Source organism: Astyanax mexicanus, chromosome 1 (assembly GCF_023375975.1).
Source record: "Astyanax mexicanus isolate ESR-SI-001 chromosome 1, AstMex3_surface, whole genome shotgun sequence".
In the NCBI taxonomy this organism is placed as follows: domain Eukaryota; kingdom Metazoa; phylum Chordata; class Actinopteri; order Characiformes; family Acestrorhamphidae; genus Astyanax; species Astyanax mexicanus.
Genome location: NC_064408.1, coordinates 83,578,197 through 83,596,802, shown reverse-complemented (window position 1 = coordinate 83,596,802; position 18,606 = coordinate 83,578,197). Strand labels below are relative to the sequence as shown.

The following is an 18,606-nucleotide window of genomic DNA, read 5'->3' as shown; positions in this document are numbered from 1 at the left end:
AGATTTTAGTGATTGGCCATGGTCCTGTTGGTTTAACTTGGTGATATTGGTTAAATTTATTTTGGTTATGCTAGTTAATCAGCATGGTCAAGCTGGGTCATACTATTTGTCAGGTTGATCATGTTTGTAGGTCAGCTTAACAATCAAACTGGTCAACCAGCTGACTCTTCACCTCAGTCATCTCTACTTTGCAGAACTTGCTTTCTCCTCCCTCTGCTTCACCAGTGGAGATCAACATGGATCAGTCTGTAAGTAATTCCTTTTGAACATGTGTCCTGCACTCATTCACATCTTCATAACTCATGTGTTGCTGTGCTTTCACCAACCATAGTTCTAACCATAGTTCTTTATCATTTCTATCTAAGCACCTATTCTATTGCCTTTTTATTTGTTGTGCTAATCTGATGTTGACGAGAACAGGGTCATTTTAACCTTTTAAGACTGTATTCCTCAAGCTGAGAGAGGATAAAAGGATAGGACCTAGACTTGCTTTGGGAAAACATCTGTTGTAAAAGTGCTATAAAGTGATATAAAAAAACAGGAATATTTAGTAGATTTCTCCAGAAGTCAATGGCTAATGTGTGTGATACTAATAATTCACACTATGTTTAAGAATGTAGTAAAATAAATAATACCTGAAAGTTATATTCTGTTTTGCTTGGTAATGGAAAGTCAAAACTGTACAAAAAGTTGTGAAATTGTGCATTTGTTGTGCATTTTCACATTCTGATGGCAATGCTGAAACAATTTATTGGGAGTAAGTATCTTAAATTTTGACAGTGTGACTACACATTATGGCATTACCGTTTATCTCTGATATTTTAATTTATTTGTAGAAATTATCTTTATTTTTTTAAATCTGCTGCTGGTCTGCCAAAAATCTGCTAACTAGAAAAGGTTAGCTAAAGAGTTTAATTAAAATTTAGATTTACCCTTTACCTCAAATGCTGGCACACAGTCACATTATTGACATTATTGAAATAATGGCACACATTATTTTTGCACCAGAACTTATAAGCATAATGTAGCTTACAAGTAATGGAAGCTTAATCAGCAGAAGTTAGCACTGTGCTAACTGTGTGCCTAAATTATACCAGTGCATCTCAAAATTAATTTGGAAATCAAGGGAGCAGAGTCTGGAGGAAGAGTGAAGAGACACTCAGTCCAAACTGCTTGAGGTCTAGTGTGAAGTTTCCACCAATCAGGGAGAGTCACCAGTCAGAGAGACATGTCATCTGCTGGTGTTGATCCACTGTGTTATATCAAGTCTAAAGTCAGTGCAGTGTTTTCCCAGTAAATCTTACAGCACTTTATGCTTCCCTCTGCTGACAACTTTTATAGAGATGCAGATTTCATTTTCCAGCAGGACTTGGCACACTGCCCACACTGCCAAAAGAACCAATTGCTCTTATGTAATATTCAACATTCTGCACCCCACTGTACCTGCTCAGCTGCGTTAGCCAGCAGTGCTTGAGCTAAAGGTTAGGGGTTAGTGGTTTGAGATGTTATTGATCTATATCTTTGAGGGTCCAGAATGGCGTCAGCCTTGAAACTGTGGGTGGTTGGGTGCATGCATGAATGTATGTATGTGTGTGTCTGAGTGTGACTTGTGGGGGGGGGAAGTGTGTGTGTGTGTCTAAGTGTGGTGTGTGCGCTCTTAAACTGCAGTTAGTGTCATTGTGCTTGTCTGTGTGAGAGTTGTGTGGGCTGATGGCTGTGTTGCTATGTTTTAAAGTAAAGCCCGTTTGCCTTTACTCTTCTCTCTCTTTAACTCAAGATTCCTCTCCAAGACTTTACCAGTGTGAGGTGTCAAGGTAGGCAACTTAAAACACACACACACACACACACACCTTTAAAACACACAGACATGCCTGTATTCATTATATCGCTATGTGTTGTCATTTGTGGAAGTCATTATATAAAATAATATAAAACACTGATAAAGCTTTTTATGTTTGATTGCCCTAGAATAGTTTTGATTCAAGCTGTTTAATTGTTGGATGATGTGATAGACCAACACCTACAGAAACTTCAAAGGAGCATCTCAAATAAATCAGGAGCCTCATTAAGTGTAGCAGTTATATATTTCATACTGTCAAACATGGACAAGAACACAATTTTTTTTTGTATTATTTTATTGTATTTTGTTTTACAATTAATGTTAATATTTTTGTCCCAATATTTTGCCATTTCCAGTAAAATAGACTGTTATTTTCAAATAATGCCCTCATGGCTGTTAGGATGAAGGCTAATATGCACGGTGACTAGCATCAATCTCCTGGGTGATTGGATAGAGAGCTGGCCATCCAATTCAATACCCCACCGAGTATAAGACACTTTAAGCAGATAGAAATGGCATTACAGATATAGCCAGTGTTTTAACAGAGCTTCCTTATTTTGTGTTTAGTTTTATCTGCACTAAATGTCATTGCATGTCTTCTGTAACAGCCTTTAGATGAGACACACACACACAAGCCTACTTACTAGTTAAGCAAGTGTACATGTACAAGCAAATGTGTGTGTGAGAAACATATGACCACAAAAACCACTTGTTCTCTATCTGCTGCCAGCATATATGCTTTCAACACGAGCATTATTGCTTTAGAGTTTGTAAACATCATACTGGTGATTTTTGTACTGGGTTATAATTCTGAAAAAATAGCAAATTTTACAATGTAACATTTTGTTGCACACTCTGATTGCATTCTTGTGTTTGGCTGACTTAATTCTTACATAAAAAAAATATATATATATTTTTTTTATTTATGTTGAATAGAAATGCGTTGAACATGATTACAAGGCCACTTTTTGCACATTTTAATTTGTAGTAATCAGTCACTGATTCAGTATTCATCTTTCAGTAACATTTCCGATTAAAAAAATATATTAAGGTTGGGTTTATATTGGATTAATGCAAAATGTTGTGATACACAGTCACAGTACAGTATAATTCCTACATAAATAATAATAAAGTCATGTCTGTTTCTATGTCCTTCAGATAATGTTGTGATGAGTCGGAGGAGAGTGTCGGTGAAGGACCTTGGAAAGGTGGACTGTCAGGGCTGGCTGTACAAAAAGAGAGAGAACAGAGGATTTCTGGGGCATAAATGGAAGAAGTACTGGTTTGTGCTGAAGGGAAGCTCTGTGTACTGGTACACCGGGGTATCGGTGAGTCCCAGGTCTCCTCACAGTCACAAAATTTGCTGCTGCATTTAAGAGTAACTGTTATTTGTTAGATATTTGTTTGTATATTCCATACTGTCAAACATGGACAAGAAGACAATTTGTATTTTTTTTTTTTCATAAACCTTATTTTTTAAAACCATTGATGCTAATAATTTAATTTATTCAAATATTTAGCCATTTCCAGTACAATAGACTGTTCTTTTCACATGATGCCCCCATGATGTGTCAACTTCCGTCACATATGACCAGATTAATTTGGTGCATTACTTTTTTTTTTTTTTTACTCTGACCAGAGGAGCTATTTACACGGTAGACAAAAAATGATACGCCCAGGAGTTTTATTTTGACCAAATAATGAGCTCATACTTCACTTTTTAATTTGATATTGAGGATGTGAAACAGAAGCTAGACTTACAGCGAAGATTTTATAACTGATCAGAACAGACAAAATATTAGTCCTGATAGTACAGAACACAAATTATTGTTTTTATACCACTGTTTGTTACAAAGTTAGTAAAGAGTCTTTGATGAGTGCTGATTCCTTTCTTTCTTGCTAGCACAATAAGTAATTAACATATGAAAACACTCCCAGTAAGTTTTCAAAAAGTGATTAATCATGCTTTTAGTGTGAATTAGATTACAGGCCATTTAGATTCATTTTCAAAACTTAATCAAAACCCAAATCCAATCAGAGTGTGTTTATAAGCACAGTGTAAAACCTGCAAAGCTTCATATGTGTGCTGTGAGTCTTTTGCATCACATCTCTGTCTCTATTTAGGACGAGAAGGCAGAAGGATACATCAACCTGAAAGACTTTACTCTGGACCAGGCACAGGAGTGCAGAAAGAAGTTGTGAGTATTTTTTTCTTTTCCAGATTATACTGTCTATTATGAGTAAAAATGAACTTATTTGTTGTATTGATTCAAAGCATCTATTTAGTCAAGTTGAGAACACGCCCAAGGATGCAGGTTTATAATTCTCCAAGTGTATAACAAGATATGATGAACAGAAAGGCCAGAGAAGACTGATGGAAAACCCTAATCAGCTCAAGTGTTGAGCATGGAGACTGGAAGAAACAGTTCATGTTCATGAAGCTCTCCATATTATCTAACAAACATGGTGGAGGTAGTGTTATGCTGGTAGCGAGTATTGAGGTGGAACTGGGTTTAAGGGTGTTTAATGACTGTTGATCAGAGTAGCAGGAGAAATTCTAATGTATATAAAGCTATAATTGTATACTCCGAGTCAGTGTGATTCTGAGAGATGTAACTAAGATAGTTAATGGCCCTCTGCAAAAGCTACCCATGAGCATTCACAGGCAGAGAAATGTAATGTTAAAAGTGGCAGCTTAGTCACTTAACCTCAAACAGTTTACCATATTTTCCACTTCCTGAAGACAACACTTAAGCCAGAACGACCCACAAACAAGAATCAACAAAATACCTTATCATAGCCTATATTTACTTTACTAGTAAAGTCTGTACTTTCCCATCCTAATCTATATTTGATCTTTCAGCAAAATTTACTCTGTCTTAGCTGTCTAATAAAAAAAGAGGTATCTGCATTTTTGTTGATTATTTAGTTCACTAAATAATTTAAAGATCCCTTGAACTGTCCCTTTAATTTTTTTCTGCTGAAGGGACCAATAGAAATTCTCCAAAATTACCTGAATTAAACTCTTTTTACATTGACTTCCTTTGAAAGTTAAGAAACTTTTATCTCACTCTCTCTCTCTCTCAGTTGGTGTTATTAGCTACAATATGGAATTTACCACGATAAAATGTATTATGTCAGAAAAAACAAATTATGTCACTAGGGTGTACTCTACCAGCAAACTTTGCTTAAGTGTCCTAAGTGTGCCAACATAGCCTGTATGCACTTTTTTTTAGCACAGATTACTTTATGTGGACTTTCCCAATCTGTCTATCATCTGTCTTTACCAGTGTAGCCTATGTTCACTTTGATGTGAAATCTATTTGCACTGTAATGTACGTACATACCTGATGTATATACTCAGTTACTGTACTTCTTTAGTGTGTTTTGGGTCATTGTCTTGTTGCAGTACCCAGTTGTTTCCAAGTTTCAATATCTAGCTGATGGTATAAACTCCACCAAACACACCCTATAGTTATGGCAGCTAAACAACTCATATAATTTCATAAAATGTTCCTCCAAAGGGTTTTATTTATCCATGTATACCATGAATTTGAAGATGATTATTTTGAAGCAGGGGATTAATTTCGGGACAGAAGCCTCTCAGTTGATTTTGATTCAGTTTAATGCAGACTTGGTGCCTCTGTAGTTCTTTAGTTGTTTGTGACCATCTGAACCAATGTCCTTTCAACTTTCTCATTGTGCTTCCCAATTCCAGTTCTGTCAAACAAAAGAGAAACCTTAGTCAATCATGGTTACTAACAAGATGTTTAAATTTATCTCTAAATTTAAAATAAACATGGAAGTTATCATCCACAAATGTGTACTTGATAATTTTGCTCTAGTATATTAACACATGCATAATTCCTTTGTTGTTTGTTGTTCCATCAAACATATATGTTGTAATTCAATTCAGCTATTGAGAAGTGTGTGTAAACTTCTGACCACAACTGTATGTATTTTAATTTACCTGAATAGCCTATGATTTACAGGCAGAGTCTATATTAGCATTGCCATTTATGCAAATATCCACTATCAATACTTTCATAGTCTGTCTGTTTTATTTACTAACATGGTCCATATTTACTTTTGCAATGTCAGTGCAGTCTGTTCTTTATTTTAGTCATCATAGTTTTTTAATGTGTATATACAGAATGTATATATTATATTGTGCGTATTCTCTCTGAACTTCTCCATCATGGTCTGCATGTCTGTGTTTTATCAGAATACATGTGACTCGCTGTGCCAGCGTTAAAAAACATGTTGGTGTTGTCACTGTACTGCTGAGACAGTTTTAAAATATCACACCTCACTAAGGTCACTGTACTTCATGTAAGTAAAGCGTCTAACAGGCATGCGAGTTGATTGCATGGTTAAGCATCTGCTCTAATAGCATGCTGTCACCTCCTCCCCCAGGCACAGGAAATGGTCTGGTGAACACACTTTCTTAAATTGAGCACTCGAACATACATACTTCCTTTGCAGAAGGAGCTGGCTCATATCGCTTTTATCTGCTCATCTGCATTAAATGCATTTGCTTTTAATTTTATGTTTATGATTATGAATTTATTGTATTTTACTGACTTTTTTTATAGTATTTTGACCAAACATGTATGGCTAATGAGGCTAACATGTGAAAAATAGGAAGCAGGATAAATAAGCCTGGTGTCTGTTACATGATGACAGCTGCTGGCTTTCATTTGCAGTAGCTGTTTAGAAAAGTTGTCTTTTTCAACTGAACTGTTCCTTTTAATGCTGTTTTCTTGTGCATAAAACTATTTACAATGTCATGTTTAGTAGATGCTGACCTTGTACACATTTCTTGTGTGTGTGTCTTTATTTTCCAGTGCGATTAAAGCCAGCCACCCGCAGGTTGTGACTCTCTTCTTTGCAGCTGAGAATACGAAAGACATGCACAAGTGAGTGTGAAAAGCAGAAGTGGGGAAATGCATTGAGTGTGTGGTTCTTTGTGGTCTCACATACATGCTCTTGCTTATGCCTGATACATGCTGTGATACATGACTATTTTAAGGCTGCACACTCTGGTCCAGTTGCTGAATTGGCTATAAATGGTAAATGATACCTATATATGTGTGTCTGTGGGTGTGTTTGACATTTTACCATTTACCTTTATATGTATTTGTGTATACACTGATCAAATATAATGTGACCCTCTCCTTGTTTCTACATCTGTTTTCAGCTCCACTTTGTAGTCTCATAATTACAGACACCAACACGAACTGTGCAGCAGTAGATAAGCCTCTGTCTCTCTGACTTTACGTTTATGAGGTGAAGCAGCAAGTTGGAGTGTCTAACAGTGTGTCAGATTAACTCACCATAACATGTTAAAACCACTATTACAAACTGTACAGCGGGCAACACTTTAATTGTTTGGTTTTTTTTTTATTTTTTTTACCAGACATGGATATATTTTAGAGTAGTCTGAGGTAAAATGAGTTTTGATGGGAACCGTGATGCTTCTGAATGCATTAAATGTCTAGGAAGGGAAAAAACACTGCCCGCCCACACTAAAACCTGATTGGCTGACTCACAGATTCTTTGCAGAGAACAGGCCAATCAGAATTATCTCTGGTTTGCATGTGCTTCATGAATATGCACACACGAGGTTCAGCTTTCTCTTCTTCTCCCTCTCTTTCGCACACACGATTGGATAAGCCTGTGTTAGTGGCTCGTTCTAGATTGTGGGAGATTTTATTCGAGTTGTGGGCATCAGGGTGCTTTTACCAGCACAACATACACGCCACACTCCACCAGTGTCAGTGTCACTGTAGTGCTGAGAATGACCTATCACCCACCCAATGCCTGCTCTGTGGTGGCCCTGTGGGGTCCTGACCACTGAAGAACAGGGTGAATGGAGGTGGTCATAATGTAATGCTTAATCTGTGTACATATGTATGCTCTTACCAGCATAGTCTACATATAATTCATTGTATTTTAACAATGACTCTTCATATTACCTCAGGTTATTGTTATAGTATAATTGGATAATTGCCTGAAAAGCAGTTTCATAGTCAGGTGTGGGTTATTCCATTGTTATTTCATGACTAAGTAAGAAGATTGGAAAAATATAAAGGACATAGATCCATCTAAGCTTGATTTTAGCAGACTAGTTAAATCCGTGCTAAACTCAGTGATATATCTTTAAAACTAAGGGTGTATCTCTGAACCCATTTTGTCCTTTGAGTTTTAGAGCTGTAAATTTGACTGTGGTGGTGAAAGGCAGATCAAATTCTGTTAGCCAATCAGAGGCGACATATTTGCATGTGTGTATATTCATGAGCAAGAGCCAAAACCTGTCTTTCTTCAGGGACCTCTAATTCAATAAACTAAAGCAGGGCTACACAGAAACACCAGAGAGCTTTTTTCGCGAAACAAAACACCTTAATTTTACTCAACTTGTACACTGTGATATATATATCAGAGTAATATTAACTAGTTTAATTACTTTATACATTGTGTGTGAACTAATATATTGATAAGTGTGTGCAGTGTGAGTAAAAGGGAATTGGTACTGCAAAGGTATTTGTAACAATTTATCTTTAAAAGTGCAGAATATTTTCAAGAATTAAAGAGGTCATGTATGATCTAGTCCTGAAGCTGGTTTTCTGTTTGAGTCTGTGAGGGTGAAGGGGTTTTTCACACACTGATTACCAGAATCAGGCTGTGTGTAGGTGGGCTTTTATTGTGGCCAAAGGTAATGGAGGTTCTAGTTGTTTTAACTGCTTCTTTAAACATGTATTCATTCGCTCAGGTGGTTGAGTAAGCTAACTGAAGCTGCCAGCAAGCAGGAGCCCACAGACACTGCGGGTGAAGGTAATGATGCCCACCATACTATATATAAAAACACACATACATACATACAGTTATAAGGCCCACAAATTTACTTTGGATTTCATTGTTCTGTGTGTGTTTGTGTGCATGTTCAGAGTGTTACAGTGAAGCCAGTGATGATGAGGATGAGGAGCAAGATTCAGCAGAAACGTGTGCACAGGACACTGAGCAGCTCACCACCAGCTCCATCAATGTAAGTAGTGTGTCTTTACACAGTTTACACAGTTTTATTATTCATCAAACAGTGTAAAGCATTTTATGCACACTCTCTATACATCACTTCGCTATTTTCTATTCGTAGCTGTTTATTTGCAGTTTGAATAATAAAAAAAAAATCCATGGATCATTTGTGAAGTTGTGTTCAGCAATTTAACTTTTATCACAAGGTGGTATGAATATGTACAAATTGGAGATTTTTTTTTTTCTTCATGGCAATTAATCACTTTATCAAGTTTGGCCATAACCTTCTGCCTAAATTCACGCCTGGTGAAGTGTTAGCATTGGTGTTAGTAGCTCTCTCTCATGCACACTTGCACATGCAGCGCTTTTGGAAGGCAGCAGTAGAGCCTGAAGGGTTTTGACTTGTATGATAAAAAAAAGCTCCATTACACAATTATTTTTTATTTTTTAGTTTAGTTTAGTTTAGTTTATTTCATTTTTTGCCAAAACATATACACACAAAAAGAATAGATAATAAAGAAAAGAGAAAAGGAAAAAAAAAAAATCACATCCTGTATCTTGCATTTAAATCACTAAAACAACCAAAAAGGTATAGGCTGAAGCTTTAGATTATTTTGCCTACACTTTTTTACCTAACTAATATATGTATGTATTAGGGGTGTCACGATTCTCTAAATCCTCGATTCGATTTCATTTTCGATTTGAGGGTCACGATTCGATTCGATTCTCGATTTTCTTGTTTTTTTTTCTTGTTATTATTTTATGCCTCATAAAATTTAAATAATATATTTATTATTATTATTATTATTATTATTATTATTATTATTATTATTATTATTATTATAAATATTATTATTATTATTTATTAAGATATATATGGTAATGCCATCTAGTGACTTTTTTTGGTAGCAACAGTGTGCACTATTAAAACAAGCAGTTTATCAGAGCTGTGTGTGGATGGCTGGTGAAACTGCTCATTACATGAAGCTGCAGTTCTTCATCCAACCACTAGCAGCAGCAGCACCCCGCTCTCTTCACTCAGTCACTACTTCAGTACAGCCCAGCCACGGGCTACAGAGCTCAGCCAGTCCGTTTTTACTGTTTCTGTAAACAAATAAAGGTTTTAACCCCACTAACCGGATAATACAGCTCACTACAGTTCATCTTTCAGCCCAAGCAGCTAACAGCAGCAGTTTAGAGCAGCGTCACGGAGGCACTGCTCGGATTACATTATAAACAGGTCAGTTAGCGCGCTGCTAACCTCAGGATGTTTATAACTACGGAGTTTAGTGGACACACCACGGCCGCCAGGTAAGTCTTTTAAAGGCTACTGAAGACTATTAAAGGCTATTAGAGTGTAACCCCTGGCTCCCAGGGGTTACAAGAGGTTATTGAAAGCATTATTGGGGGGCAGAAATCAGTACAGGCTGGTTAGATAAGTGATGTGGGTATTGTCTTATAAATATTTACACATAACTTATATCTCTCCTGAAAAGCTTTTATTTTAGTCAGAAACACGCTTGTGTTTACTTTATCTGAGAGAAAGATGTTTTTTTAATTCAATGGAAAGCAACAGGTGTAGTCAATTATAAGTTTAAGATTTTTAATCCACCTCACTGTGATCTATAGTCAGTGTTCTCAAGTCACACTGACACACGCATTTCAGCGAGTTCACACGCTCTCACCTGCGCGCACCCACCCCTCCGTTAGATACAGATACAAAACCTGCGCGCCCAACCCCCGCCCCCCCTCCCCCGTTGGACAGATAAAAACAGTGATCACACTCCCGCCGACTGCGCTCATGCAGTGGCTATCTCTATTTAAATGAATAGGATGCGCTGTGTTGGTGCCGCGCCATTTGCGTAGCGCGCTGCGCTATTTGCGTAGCGCGCGCGGGAGGGATCGTCGATCCTCTTTTTGACTTCGATACTCGAGATCGTGACCTCATTTCGATTCGATTTCGATAAAATATCGAGATCGTGACACCCCTAGTATGTATATATATATATACTCGTTACCTGGAAAAAAATTTGCTCAGCTGAGCTTTCCAAAAGGCCCATTTAGGCCATTTAACTGTGACACTGTTGTTTTATTGAATTAGAATAATGGAGAAACCGTTTCATTGAATTAGAATAAATGCTCGAATTTTTGTTTTCTGTGAAGAGTATTCACTGTGCAGTATAAAGTCAGGGTTGAGTAGAATTTCTAAGTTGTAAAATCAATCATGGGTAAGCAGCGCGACCTCTCAACCGGAATAGTGGCTCAAATTCAAGCCATTCGCCAACAAGGCTTGACCCAAACTAAAATTGCTGAGCAGCTCGGCATCAGCCAGTCTTCCGTCTGCAAAGCGCTCAAGAAAAACTGCAGCAAGCGCACCAACTGTTCCGGCGTCCGAAAAACTTCTGCTCGCGACAACAAGCAGCTGAGAAAGATCGCAGTCAGCAACCGGTTCAAGTCCACTTCCGAGCTCACCGACTTGTGGAACAAGCAGACCGGCACTGATGTCTCCAGATCAACCACTTACCGTCGTCAGCGCGAACTCGGCTTCAAATCTCGCGTTCCAGCAGTAAAACCGATGCTGAACAAGAAACAAATGGAGAAACGGCTGAAGTGGGCCAAAGAACACGGCGAGTGGACTGCTGAAGACTGGCAGAAAGTGGTCTTCAGTGACGAATCACGCTTCTGCATCTCCTTCGGTGACCAAGGTCCTCGTGTCTGGCGTCGTGGTGGCGAAACCTACAACCATGAGTGCGTGAAAAGATCCGTCAAGTTTCCCCAGGGCGTTATGGTCTGGGGATGCATGTCCGCTCGAGGTGTAGGGAAACTCTGCTTCCTCAAGAAGACTGTCAATGCTGCCGTATATCAAGATGTTCTGGAAACGTTCCTGATTCCGACTGTTGAGGAACAGTTCGGCGAAGAAGACTTCATATTTCAACAGGATCTTGCACCGGCTCATGCGGCAAAGTCGACCAAAGATTGGTTCACTAAAAAACAGCTTGAAGTTTTGGCATGGCCGGCCAACTCGCCTGACCTCAATGTCATTGAAAACCTTTGGGCCATCGTCAAGCGGAAAATTCGCGACAGAAAGCCTACTACGCTGGACCAACTGAAGCAGAACATCGCCACTGCCTGGGAAGCTGTGAGTGCGGAAACTTGCGACAAGCTGGTCAAATCGATGCTGCGGAGACTTCAGGCAGTCATACAAGCCAAGGGGGCAGCCACAAAATACTGAGAAAGTGATGATTGTAATTATAATAAAAATTATTCTAATTCAATGAAACGGTTTCTCCATTATTCTAATTCAATAAAACAACAGTGTCACAGTTAAATGGCCTAAATGGGCCTTTTGGAAAGCTCAGCTGAGCAACTTTTTTTCCAGGTAACGAGTTCTGTGATTAGTCTAACGAGTAGGACAGGTGCAGTGAACACCTGATTTGCTTTCTGCACAAAAAATGCATTCAAAGAATTTCATGATTGCACTATTTCAAATTATACTAATTCGTTGACCAGCACCTGTATATATAGATTTAAGAAAATGTGTTAAAAGGTTAAAGCGATTAATCACAAGTAATTTTTAAAATGTTCTATAAATCCTTTCTATCTTAGTGCTTTAAGACATTTTGCTTGCTGTAAACATTAATGAATATAAATTTTAAATTAGGAAACAATTTACACATTATTAGGATTTGAAGGGTTTACCTTCATTCAGCACCTTTGTGCACTCAGTAGCATTTTACAGTCATGTTTCATAACAACATTCAAAATAGTAAGTAGCAAAGCTTCCCATACACCGGCTTTGACTTTTAAAAATTTGCATTCATCACTGAAAAAGAGGAAACCCACACAGACAGGATCCTATTAATGTGTGTCCTTTATCTGATACAGTTTGTTTTTGCCTGAACATGCACCTTGCATGCTACAGCAGATTACCAGAGATAGTGTTTTTAGGTGGGTGAAATATGTAAAAATCTCAACAGATTTCAGAGTAACTTAGAAGGGGCTTAGTCAGACATTAGAAGGTTAAGCAGAAGTGAAAGAAAGGGTTCAAAACATTTCTCTGCTTGTTGGTGCAGTTTGCTTAGTTTGCACTCTTGTGGTTATTCTGGGACTGAGTGAGACTTTTTGTGCTTCACTTACTTCTTATCTCAGTTTTGGTAGCTGATTTTAGTTTTAGTCTTTGAGTTGGCTTTCTATACAAATATCACACTGTGTGTGTGTGTGTGTGTGTGTGTGTGTGTGTGTGTGTGTGTGTGTGTGTGTGTGTGTGTGTGTGTGTGTGTTTTTTTCTCATTCAAAAAGAAATATACAGCTCTGGAAATAAATGAGACCACTTAATTTTTTTTTTAAATTTAAAAAGATTTTTTTGTGTTTTACCAAATTGGAAAATTAAAATATAATCAAGAGGAAGATCGATGATTACAAGCTATCAAACCAAGCTGAACTGCTTAAATTTTTAAACCAGGGGTGGCATTAAGGTATCCAAAATCAGTGTGTAAGTCTGGTGGAGGGGAACATGCCAAGATGCATAAATAACTGTTTTTTTTCCACCAAATATTGATTTCTGAACTTCACTGACTTAAAGTTACAATAGAATGGAGCAGATTACACCAGACCCACTCTAAATAACTGTTTATTTTAATTATTTAATTGTGCAGAAGTGTTGGAAATATCTCCAGCATTTAATATTGTCTAATATAACTTTCCAATTTTAGTACATTTAAAATTCCCATCTCCAGACCAATGCCTTTTTAAACCTTGTTTGTGTGTTTGTTGTACAGGGCTGTTTCCCTCCTCCACGCTCCTGTTCCTCTCCATGTCCAGTGATGATTCCCCTGGTGTCTCCCGTTGGTAACAGTACAGATTGTGCAAGTTCAGACACAGAGTCATGGCTGGAGCTCAGTTCTGACTCCCACGCCCTTCAGGTGTCCATCAGCGAGGAAAGTGGACCTGGGCACCTGCAGGACTTCCACAGTGATGAACGTAAGTGACCAATGTACACTTTTATCTGCCTAAGATGCTCGTTTTAGTGTATACCAAACAGCTGTCCTTGACCCCCCCCCCCCCACTCAGCTTTAAAATATAAAGACTGTAATTAACAAAGTAAATACACACATTACACACAGAATAGAATCCACTTCACATAAAGGTGTGATCATACAAATGCATTCAGGTTTTCATTTCAGTCTAGAATATAATTTAGTTGATGTCTGCAGGACCGTGCTTTTGTGAGAACTGCATTAGAAATGTGCATAACCCAAGTTATATCCCAAGTGAGATCCTATAGTATTTCTCTACTATCTCAGTCCGCCTGCTTGTTTTACTTATAGAAACTCATGTGTAAATCTTGTCCTTCTAGGAAGCCTCAAAGCACAATTTCACTTCTTATTTTACTTGTTAAATATAGGGAAGCCAGGAGCAAGTCATTACTTGCAATAAGAAAAAGAGAAGAAAGGATTTAAGTGTTCTTTCAAAACATTATGCCCTTTTCACTTTATTCTAGGGCTGCACCTATCAATTTTTTATTGGCTATTTTTTATTAGTCGACCACTTTTACAGTAATAAAATACAAAAAAGCAAACAAACCCAGTCAGATGTTACACATTTCACTATATGGCTTATGTATGTAAAATTATAGCACAAATAAACTGATTTGTTCTACTTCATCAATTTTGTTTAAGGTACTACAAATGATAAAGATATCAGGATATTATTTGATGAAGCAATCTTTAATATTTCATAATCTTAACAAGCCTACAATCCCAAAAGCTGCACTTATTTAACCCCTGCATGTGCAAGCATAAGGTCAAAATCTTAAGTGCTAGAAATGGAAAGTTGGAGAACTCGATTTCTTATTACTTACTTTAAGCCCTCATGCGCCATACAATCCAGCATATCTATCTGCTCCTGTGTACGTCTAGCTGCTTGGTTGTCATAGTTCTGTACATTTGTCTGAAACATAAAAATGGCTCTAATTTGACATTGAGTTCAGTAGTGTAAGGACGTTATGCAAATCTGTGTAATTTGCAGTCATTGGTTAAGTTGCCAGGTATGTAAACATACACATAAACCTACTTCCATTACATACTTCTTTTTAAGCAGTTTGGAAGCTGTCAGTGTTCTGGTCAGCAAGCGTAAGCTTAAATGTGATTTAAAAAAAAAAAAAAAGATGGTTGAACTTTAGTGCTATTCTTGCTTGCAGATCCTCCATCTGATGAGTTGGAGATGCTGTATTTTGACCTCAAACATGCCAGCCTTACGCCATGTGGAACACTTCAGCCTTTATCCAAGAGAGACTACAGGTCCTCCTTTATCAGACGCTGCAAAAACGACACCATCAACGAGAAACTGCACCTAGTGAGGACCCTCAACAGCACTTTAAAGGTAGGACTCAAAAAAAAGACCCTGACATTACACCCAAATGCCAAAAGTCAAGGGATAGCAGCATTTAAATGACCATACCTCAGGGGACGGCTTGGGAGCACCTGTATGATTGTGAGTGAGGTTTAACACTGGCCAGAATTCCTCATGGCAACCTGAAGTGAATTATTAGAGTTTAATTGAGTGGGAAATAGTGGGTGCCTGATAGATTAGGACATTCTGTTCCATTGTGTCATGTGTGGCATTATCCACCCATAGTGGAGATTAGCAACAGGGAGGCACCCTGTTCGTATTTTTTATGGTCAGTCAGCTCAGAGCTTTTGTACATAGATCTCTGGAAAAAATTAAGAGACCACTTTAAAATGATCAATTTCTCTTATTTTACTATTAAAACCTTATTGGATACCTTTGGAATCTAGTCAAGAGGGAGCTGGATGGTTACAAGCCATCAAAGAAAGCTAAACTGCTTAAATTTTTACACCAAGAGTGGCATAATGTCACCCAAAAGCAATGTGAAAGAAGAAGAAAATGCGAAGCTGTGAGTAAAAATCATGATTATTCCACCAAATATTTCGGAACTTTTTCTTATTTAAAAATTAGTATTGTTGTTTATAAATGAATAAAAACTAGTTTTCTGCATTTTTTGAGTTCTGAAAGCACTTTTGTGTTATTTTGATTATTTATAATTTTTGCAAAGAAATGCTTTAAACAATATTTTTCATTTGGAATTTTGGACAAAGTTTGATACAATAAAACAACAATTTTCATATTCCAATTAAAATGTAAAAATTACTGATAATTTTAAAGTGGTCTCTTAATTGTTTCTGGACCTGTATATTATCTGTAAAGCCACAGTAAGACAAAGCAGCGTGTTTAATTAGGATGAATGAAGAGTGAGGCAGGTGCTTGAATTGCGATTAGGTTGATGTTGAGAGAAAAAAAAAAGCTTTTACTTAAACTCATCACTATTTTATATATATTTTTATATACTTTTTTGTTAGTTTTTTTTTTTTCCACAAGTAAAGCCATGTATTGTTCTGATCTGTCTGTGTGTTGTGTTCCAGGCCAAAGAGGCAGACCTTCTGGCTATAGAGCAGGTTCTGGGTGATTCTGCTTTGGAAGCCAGTAAATACCGTCTGTGGAGGAGTGCTAATGTGCTCTTGATGGAGGAGATCAGCCACAAGGTTCAAACTGCGGAGGAAACATTGCAAACCCCTCAGCTTATTGAGCCCCTTCAAACTCCTCCACAATGTTCCCCTCCAGCTATTTACGCAGAGACCACCCTGTGAGTGCAGTAGCAAGAATCGTCTATTAATTTAAATGTTTTAAATTATACAGTATTGGACCTTCTTACAGGTTAGATTTTTTAAGTGTTACTTTTTAATGTAATTTAAGAAGCATGGCTCTATTCATCAGCATCCTCTGTTAATTTAATTTGTATGTCATTTTAGACTATAGTATTAAATGAACTCTGCTTGGTTTTAAGAGTTTGAAATGTTGTGGGTCTGAGGCAGATGGCAGATGGCAGTATTGAGATTCTGTTAATGCTGCAATAACTCGTTTCTGGGTGTTCAGGAAAATGTAAGATCACATGTTTTTGTCCTTTTTTAGTCCAAAAGATATTTAAATATGGTACACTTTGCAATTCAGAAGCATGTGAGTGAATGTTTTTATCACTCTAACTTGTGAATACTGTGAAAACCATTCTGCACTCCAATCGTATAAGGGGATACACTTGCTATCTATCACTAAATGTTCATTTCAGTAAAAAAAACACTTTATCACTGTTACCTTCACACACCTTCTACTGTAATTCTGCCTCATGGTAAAAAAAAGGTGATGTATAGCTTTGTTTCAGACATGGACATTTCATGGTTTATGTTTTAATATCCAACTCCAGGCCTAGCAAATTCTCACTGGTTGTTAGTCATGGTTATAAGAACCCTCCTCATCTGATGGAGTGTTGTGTGGTATGAATGGGATAGAGTTAAATTCTTCTTTTAAGGCATAACTTGCAGATAAAAATGTTTTTTAGTGTTTTAGATAAATGTGTGTTTACTACTGTAAATAATATCCTGATGTATTATATTCAGTATGTTGCTATGTCTATGGATGATTGTTTGTTTTGTAAAATATTTTTGTTTTTTTTAAATGTGTGTCATTCTGTAAATTAAATACTTAGTGCTGGTGACAATTATTAAATCATATTATAACCTAATACTGTGTGTTTTAATTTAAGTGCACATTTGCAGGTTTTATGTTATAGAAATGGTATAGAAATTTATAGAATTTTGCTGTCTGGGAATATATCAAACATTCTCACTAAACTGTATGCAAAATGGGGTGGTGATTCTATCCATCCAACAGTGCAAGTACTGTATATATGTTTTATTATGAAGTGATCTGCATTTCCATTAAATTACAGTACCAGAGCTCTGTACTTTCTTACCATTGTAAATTATATTTTAAACAGTATTTTGACCAAACCAGAATTTATTTTACCCACGAGCTTAGAAAGTCTAACTGCACTAACATTAATTAGATTACACTGGCTGTTTTACTTTAACATCAGACTTCCTGCAGTGAACTTTGTTAAAAGTGTCTGTTCTTGCAACCAACGGCAAATATGTATGATCTATAATCGTATGATTAACTAGAGCTAAATGAGTTCAAATGGATTACAGTCAATAATTGTACATAAGCATGGACAGCACAACATCTTTTAAAACTGAAGTCAACACAGTTCTAGTGCCTGTTGGCTGATTACAGTATGATTTGTGTAGCTCTGCCCATTTCAACATGTTTCAGTGACAAAACAACTCAGTTTCAATCTATTTGTTTTTTCTCTAAAGATGTCTTTCCATCTCCAGTGTCTAATTTCAACTGTTAGTTTTCCCTCTTCCAATGCTGAAATTTATGTTTGATAGTGTTTGTACTTTGTCTTTCTTACTAGGTTTACTAGTCTGAATAGCATTATTCTTTCTTCTTTTGATTATTACTGGGTTGTGTTGACTCACTTGCAGCAACTCAGGGGTTAAACTGGTCTGAGTTCTGATGCTGTACTTTGATGGAATCTTATTTTTTTTATAACATACATATACTGGACTTTTCAGAGGGTAACATTACACTTAATAGACGAACTGTGTATCCAGGTCAGTCAAGTTAGTCTGAGCCACCCTTGGTCTGGCTTCACTTTTGGTCTTCACTGAGAAAACTCTAGTTACATATTGGACAACGTGGTGCACAATTTTAGCTTAATTATTATAGAAAGATAAAGGAATGATTGCATTATTTGATGGCTTAATTTAACTTCAGCAATATGTGTCAAACTCTTAAACAATAATTGTTTAACAATA

General features: G+C 37.0%; 1 protein-coding gene across 1 annotated transcript in view; it reads left to right on the top strand.

Moving 5' to 3' along the window:
- Window positions 1-17,450, top strand: part of LOC103034830 (connector enhancer of kinase suppressor of ras 3) — a 67,787-nt gene extending 50,337 nt beyond the window's left edge. Inside the window, exons 15-24 of the mRNA XM_049475197.1 lie at window positions 195-248; window positions 1,778-1,814; window positions 2,999-3,168; window positions 3,965-4,038; window positions 6,688-6,759; window positions 8,613-8,674; window positions 8,788-8,885; window positions 13,651-13,852; window positions 15,072-15,253; window positions 16,315-17,450. Of these exons, the coding sequence (XP_049331154.1) occupies window positions 195-248; window positions 1,778-1,814; window positions 2,999-3,168; window positions 3,965-4,038; window positions 6,688-6,759; window positions 8,613-8,674; window positions 8,788-8,885; window positions 13,651-13,852; window positions 15,072-15,253; window positions 16,315-16,539 (1,176 nt within the window). The 3' untranslated portion in view covers window positions 16,540-17,450. The remainder of the gene's footprint in view (window positions 1-194; window positions 249-1,777; window positions 1,815-2,998; window positions 3,169-3,964; window positions 4,039-6,687; window positions 6,760-8,612; window positions 8,675-8,787; window positions 8,886-13,650; window positions 13,853-15,071; window positions 15,254-16,314) is intronic.
- The last annotated feature ends 1,156 nt before the right edge of the window (window positions 17,451-18,606 follow it).